The sequence below is a fragment of the Suricata suricatta genome, chromosome 8, assembly GCF_006229205.1.
Source record: "Suricata suricatta isolate VVHF042 chromosome 8, meerkat_22Aug2017_6uvM2_HiC, whole genome shotgun sequence".
NCBI classification, from domain to species: domain Eukaryota; kingdom Metazoa; phylum Chordata; class Mammalia; order Carnivora; family Herpestidae; genus Suricata; species Suricata suricatta.
In genome coordinates this window covers 105,882,139-105,889,058 of record NC_043707.1, presented here as the reverse complement: position 1 = coordinate 105,889,058, position 6,920 = coordinate 105,882,139, and the positions used below count along the sequence as shown (strand labels likewise).

The window sequence follows — 6,920 nt, the reverse complement described above, 5'->3', positions numbered from 1 at the left end:
TGACCCACGGTGGACTTTCTCTTCACCTGGCTAACTCCAGCTCAAACTTCAGACTGCAGGTGGGACGTCACTTGCCTCAGGAAGCCTTCCTTAACCCCCGTCCCCCCCAAATCAGTAGGTGAGATCTGGTGTCCAATCTGCATCCTCCAACTTTCTTCGTGGAGGACCAGCATTATATCTACCGTGTGGAGCCAGCCAGACACAGTCGCAGTTGAAGGCTGTTGGACAGAACTGATTTCATTTATTGAACAGACCACTGGAAGAGCTGGGTCCAATGACCTGTGCCTGCCCACATCCACTCCCACTGAAATTTGGAGGGCTCTGGAGCTGCTCAGAGGTGAGAGGGCACTTCTTCCCTAACACTGCCCACCACACCCTGCTTACTTGGCCTATACTCACCTTTCAAAACATGGGTGGGGAGAAGGCATGAGCTCCACATGGACCTCTCCTGTGACCAGGCTGAAGGGGTCACAGATACACTTGGGAGGATGTATCTGGACATTCACTTAGACTGGGGGAAAGGAGGTCTTGGGGTTCTAGCCCTTGAAGACTCCCACAGTTTCAAGGGTGCTTTGGACCTCTGCCTAGTTCTTTCCCAATGGACATAGCCCTTGCCTTTTTATGTGCTCATTCCTTACTTTATTCCCCTATAACGCCCCCCCCCACTCTGTTCTGGGCTCTGCTAGGCATTGAGGATACAATAGCCCTGCTTTGGGGAGATCATGTTGGGGAAGGTTGGTGGTGGGCCAAGGGGTACCACCCTCCCCACAGCCCAGGTTCCACTTCCCCCATTCCCACCCCTTCCACCCTTGGGCATCTTTCTGGGGTGCTTCAGGTAGGGCTTAAAGATGGGCAGGAGGAAGGGTTTCCTTATTGATCAAGGAGGGGTCACTGGGCCCAAGTTATGTTGATGATAATGATGTTGAGGGAGTGGAGAAGGGGCAGTGAGCAGGCGGGAGGGAGGTAGAGGGGAGGGAAGTACAAGGAGGGCGACTTCCCTCAGGCTGGAGGAACCACAGGGTCCACGACTGGCCAGCATTTATAAGTGGAAGCCTCTCCCACTCTGGCCAGGAAGTTGGTCTCTGTGCAGAGGATAGCAGAGGCTGGAGCCTTGGGTGGGAGGAGAGGAGGCCTGGGTACAAGGCCTGGCTGCTCAACCTCTCGCGGCGGGACTCGAGTCCTTTCTGGAGAGCCTCAGCCCTCCCATCTGTACAATGAAGTGGTCTCTCCCACTTTTGATTTGGTTTTGCAACATCTTCTGGGTACCTGTGTGCCTGGTCCTCCAGCCTCTGCTCTTGAGAGGAAAAAGGAGACAAGGTCCACTCAGAGTGATGTGGGCTGTGGGAGCACAACATAGTCAGGGGAGGCTTCTGAGAGGAGGTGTCATCTGCACTGTTCTTGAACTGGTCCTTGAAGAATGAGACTCTTCCTAGCTTGTCCTCTGCTCACAAACCAAGACAGAGGCCACATGGAACAGATGTCTCTGCAGAGGTCAAACACCTGCTCTACCTTGAGGGTGTAGGTGAGTGAGTAGTGGTGTAGAGGGAGGTGCAATGTTTTCTGCACAGCCACACACACCTGGGCCAGGTCCTCCTTGCCCCAAGCCCCGTGGGTACATGGGTCCTTGACGCGGCTCTCTAGGGAAAGATTGGGGAATTGTTTTTCTGTTAAAAATTTAAGTCACCAACATATATTGAGCCCCTACTGTGTACCCTGACAGTGACTGGAAAAGAGCAACATACAGTAGGAGGATTAATAATTGTGTTGTGAAAAAGAAGACGACAGCCTGCCTGGACCCTGTGGAAGGAGGGAGGCACAGGCTCCAGGAAGATGATGGGGAGGGTGTTAAGGGGATCCTTGGAACTGTGCCTTTCAAGGTGAGGTCTTTGGATAGGCAGAGAGGAGCGGGGGGCCTCCAGGAGAATACAGGCCAAATACAGCCCATTGGAGTCTGGAATATTTGAGACTGATCAGCAGCAGTGAGAGGGTGGGGGGCAGAGGAAAGGCTGGAGGTCTTTTCTGGGGTCAGTCACAAAAAGCCTTGGGTGGTGGAGTCACATAAAAGAGTCTCAGGACAGGGTTCAGTTCAGGAGCCACCTCCTCCTGGAAGCCTCTAGGTCACTGCTTTTCCTGGGCCCTTGTCGTGGCATGACTATTTTGTTTGTCTAGGACATGCACCTGTCTGGTTCGCTGCTGCTAAAAGCCTGTCCCTGAGGAGCAGCCCAAAGTTTTTGATATCCTGAAAGAATCTGTTCCAGCCCTTCTGCCTGGCCGGTGAGTTCCAGAGGCTCAGGGCCAGGCCTTAGAGGCTGAGGGATCCTGTCTGTGGTTCCTGGGGCCCTGTGGTTCATTTCTGTGGCCAGGCTGGAGCAAGGGTCTGAGAAACCAGTCAGTAGATCAAGACAGGAAGCATGCTGAACTTCAGTCCAGAGAGAAAATCCACATCATATCAGGGTCCCCTGTGGAACCTCCAGTGACACCTTTGCTTCAGACCCTGCTCTCTGCCACATGGAACCCATTTCCAAAGAGATTTGCTCAGGTGAATGCAGGTCTGGTGTCTCCAGGGCCAGGTTCACCTCTGGTTTGGGCTCTGAGATCAGGATAACAGGCAGAGAGGGAGGGCGGGGGGGGGGGTAGCCCCTTAGCCCCGCCTCAGCCCTCCCCAGCCCCCCGGCCCCCTGGCTTCAGCTTCTCCAGTGTTCTGCTCACAGTGGACAGGCCGCTTCGGGTTCCTGGGGGGAGAGACCAGCACAGGGCTGCCTGAGTAGACAGATTCTGGATCAGAGCAACCCAGAGGGGCCAGTGGGGAGAGAGGGGAGTCCCAGGGACAGTTTCAGCTGAGTTCAAAGAGGCACAGATAGTCAGAATGGCTCTTCAAGAGGACAGCAGCGTGGTGGGGGCAGTTAGAGGCACGCCTTGGGGCTGACTTCCCACTACTTCCTGACTGCCTTACTTAATCTCTCTGTGCCTCAGTTGTTCCATATATAAAGTTTGCCTAATTAGAGTACCTCCTTCATATGGCTGTTTTGAGAATGGAACACATGAATATATGTAAAGTGTTTGGAGCAGGGGCTGGAATGGGGCCTTTTGCTGGGATTAGGCATCTCACCACCGGCAGTAGATGCTGTGGGCTAGGCCCATCTTTGAGAAACTCTTGCCCTAGAATTTTCCAGTGTGTGGAGATAAGGGAGGAGGAAGCAGTTCCATTTCAGTTACCAGCTCTGAGAGTTGGATTCCACCATGGGAGAAGAGAGTGAGAAAACGCAAACTGAGACATGGGACCGAGGGTCGGTCCGGGTGTCCATGTGGGGCACAACAGAGAAGCCCTGAGGTCAAACAAGAGGAGCCCAGCTCAGCTTGGATCAAGAAGGGTTTTGGCCAAACACGTGGAAGAACTGCCCAACTCTGCTGGCTCCTGGTGACTGGGGATGCCCCTTCTGCATGTCCCTCCAGGCTTCTCCCTGGGTCCCACAGAGCTGCTCAGCCAGAGAGTAGAGGTAGAAGATGGACTCTGGAGCTTTTAAAACTTACCCTCTTTATTGCCATTGGCGCTGGGTCTTCCCTCCCCATGGTCTGGCCCTGGGTGGGGGTGGATTCTCAGGCTTCCTGCACGATAAGACCACCCCAAGCCCCCTGGTTACTAAGCCATTCTCAGATCAAGTCCTGCTTTGGGAAGGGAAGACCTGCCTGTTGTCTCATCTCCATCCCTGCTGCTGTCTTCACTCCACCGCATTCCTTTAGGCCTCTCACATGATCTGGGCTGGTTTGGGAGTGGTGATGGGAGAAATGGGCCCTTGAAGGGGAAGATGGCAGACGTTTTGAGGAGGTGAAGGTCGTGGGGGGAACTAGGGATATGCAAAGCCCCCCAGGATTGATGGCAATGGTAGCAGGTATGTGGGGAGCTGAGATGAGTTGAGGAGGTATACAGGGGTTCTGAGGTCATAGGCAAGGTAGAGGGTTTTTATGGCAGCTCAGGAATGAAATGGGCTTATCTGGAGATCTTGGAGGCTTTGCAGGAGCTGGAGGCTCCCCCAGGGGAGATGGGGGTTCTAGGTGCTCTCAGCTGGTTCAGGCACCTTTGGAGCAGGTAACAGGCTGAAGTCTGTTGCACTGTAGTCATGGCAATACCCCAGCACACACACACATACACACACACACACACACACACACACACACACACACAGCCGGCATCAGTCATACTCATGGATGGGGTTCTGCCCCATAGTGGGCCACAGACTCACACACAACAGGTCTCACACAACAGTCCTTGGAAGAGGGCTCTGCTGGGGGCTGGGGAGAGGACTCACCTATGGTAGGCAGGATGTGGTCCAGGTTGAACCGAGCCTTTAGAAAGGGGTAGGCCAAGATGAGGAGCCCTGAGAAGAGAGACACAGAGGGGTCCTGTGATGGGGAAGGGGCCTGGTTAGTGTAGCTACCTGAGGCTGTGAGCCTGGGGGTGGTTTATGAGTGTGATATGGATGTGCACGGGAGGAGCATGAGTGTGCAGGTTGAGACTGTGGGTGCGTAAATGTGAGCCTGTGAGAGTTTAGGGGAGCAGCTCCCCATCACCCAGCCCTAAGAAGGGGCAGGGAGTAGTGCCTCTTTGGAGAAGGGCTACAGGCTGTGAAAGCCCAGGCTCCCAGTTCTAGCCGCTCAGGTGCTAAGCATGGTTGGCTCTTTCCTTCTCAGCTGTCTGAAAGTGGGCCCAACTGACATCACTGCCACCAACACTCCTCTGCCCCAGCCCCAAGCCCAGGAGCTACTTAGCATGCTTCCTCCCACGCAGCCCTGGGGAGGGGTTAGCAGAAGAGTGGACCCTGCCCTGCCCACCCACATTTCACCCCCAGACCAAGTGTCTGTGGCCCTTGGCAGGAGTTTGCAGGTACAGATGCCAAGAACCCACCCATCTGGTTCTTCTGGCTCTGCTTTTGGCCCAGGATGGTGGAGTGGGGAAGGGATGGTACTCAGCACCACTGTGGGTCTATCAGTGGGACTGGCCCAGATAGAGCGCAGATGGATGCCTGGACAGACAGACAGATGCCCTGCCAAAAAATACCAGGAAAGAAAAGGAAATCCTTTGAGTTGGATCCTCCCTTAGCTCAGAGTGTCCTACTGAGACCTCTGTCCTCTTTTACCTGCCCCCTGTCAACCCACCTTCAACAGGTTTATGAATTCCACCAAAAACCCAAGAGCCCAGGGCTTGGGACTAGAGGGCCAGAGGGGAGTAGCCAGAGAGGAGTGTGACATCCAGCTCTCTTCTCCCAGTCTCCTTCCCCCCACCCCCTGCAGAAGGAATCTCACTCCAACCCTCCCCTGCCTCCCTGCACCTCTGATGGCTGCTTTGCTCACATCTCTCTAGCTTCTGTACTCCCCAACCAACTCCTATTAAACCAGCCCTTCCCTCCATTTCTCATTCACCTGACCATGCCCCCGCTCCCCCTCCAAACCCAGCACCTGCTCACCCAGACCGGCAGCGCCAATAAAGATGCCACCCACGGCGGCTGCAGCTTTGGACACAGACACACCGATGATGATGCTGCCAGCCACCAGGCCGAGGGCCACACAGGCCAGCTGCAGGCAGCGGAAGTCTCTGCTGCTGATGGGGATGTCCATGCAGGCCTACCCAGGGTACCGTCTGCTGCCAGAGGGGCCTGCCCCCAGAAGAGCCTGGGAGATCTTCGTCCTCTTGGATGTATCTTTGCTGGCGCTCCACCTTTAGAGTGGGAGTTTCTGGGCAGGAAGATTCGAGGCTAGTAACCCTATCCCACAGCTCTCCGAGGGGCCCCCAGCTACACCTTGACCTAGGATCCCTGCCAGGTCACCCCAGCCTACTCTTCCTCCCCCGAAGGCCCCTGAATGTGGAGGCCACTCTTGGGATGTCTGCCTGACCACATCTTGCCTTGACTGCTAGAGTTCTGGAGAGTGGGACCTGCTGTACGGGGCTCTCCCCTATGAGCTTCCTCTCTGAAGGGCTTAGCCTGAGCTCCCCTGCCCAGGACACCCCACCTTAGCTCCCTAGAACCTGCATGGCTGCCACTGGGCCTTGGCCTATTAAAGTTTAAAGCAGTGGGGGAGGTTGGTCCAGGGGACACAGGTTCCTCGGAGAAGCGGGCAGCAGGGAGGTCCTGAGTTATTCATGAGGCTGCAACGTGAGCTGCCGCCTGTCCCAGAGACCCACGTGGGCACACAGCCCGGCTTCCACTGCTGGCGCCTGAGGGGGCAGGGTGGATTGCAGCGCTTAGCGGCCAGGGACGTGAGGAGACTCCCCGCTACATGCTGAGGGCCCACTCTGTTGTCTTCTGCCATTTGGCACGTGAGGCCTCTGCTCAGGGATGTGGAGACAGGCAAAAGCATGACACACAGGGGGCCTAGAGGAGGCTCAGAGGCCAGAACAGTGACTGGGACAGGAGGAGAGAAAGAGGTTCATTCTAGCCCTTTGCCCCTCCCCCCAGCCTGTCAAACTCTGGTCTCCTAGGGGGAGCAGGGCTGAGGGTCTTGGTTTGAGGCTGATCTCAAGGGACTTCCTTCTCCTCAGGTAGGCTTGGTACCCACTCTCCCTTTGAGTTGCCAGTGGGCTGGGAGGGGTCCCTGGCAAGGGGCTGAGAGGGAAGAGCAGGAGTGGGGGGTGTGAGGTAGGAGGAAAATAAAGATGGGGAGAAGATTGGCAGAGGTGGGGTGTCAGCAGCCAGGTCAGGAGACTGGGACAAGGCTGGCGCCTCCCGACCTCTGCCCGGCCTGTCCAACCTAATTGCAGCACCCACCAGTTAGAGGCTGGGCATTGGTAGCCCAGCCCAGCCCTATCCCACCCCAAACACAGCCCTCGCCACTAACTTTATTCTCTGGCCCTTTATGGATCAGGAACTCCCGATCCCAGGATCCGGGCTTGCTCCTAAGCCTGTACCTAGGCACCTGGGCACTGT

The 6,920-nt window shown here is 55.9% G+C and overlaps 1 protein-coding gene across 1 annotated transcript; it reads right to left on the bottom strand.

The window, feature by feature from the left end:
- Positions 1-2,652: 2,652 nt before the first annotated feature.
- On the bottom strand, positions 2,653-5,697 carry KNCN (kinocilin). Its single transcript, XM_029948956.1, has 4 exons — positions 5,463-5,697; positions 4,308-4,376; positions 3,532-3,606; positions 2,653-2,732 (listed from the first exon to the last, which is right to left on the bottom strand). Exons 1-4 carry the CDS (start codon positions 5,611-5,613, stop codon positions 2,653-2,655), a joined length of 375 nt encoding a protein of 124 aa, XP_029804816.1. The 5' UTR covers positions 5,614-5,697.
- Between the last annotated feature and the right edge of the window lie 1,223 nt (positions 5,698-6,920).

What these genes read in the sequence shown, in the direction of transcription:
- KNCN (XM_029948956.1), bottom strand. Translation starts at nt 5,613, where the DNA reads ATGGACATCCCCATCAGCAGCAGAGACTTCCGCTGCCTGCAGCTGGCC. An exon ending in TATTGGCGCTGCCGGTCTGG is followed by an intron (nt 4,377 to 5,462) that starts GTGAGCAGGTGC and finishes CTCTCTTCTCAG; the next exon opens with GGCTCCTCATCTTGGCCTAC. An exon ending in CCACATCCTGCCTACCATAG is followed by an intron (nt 3,607 to 4,307) that starts GTGAGTCCTCTC and finishes CTTATCGTGCAG; the next exon opens with GAAGCCTGAGAATCCACCCC.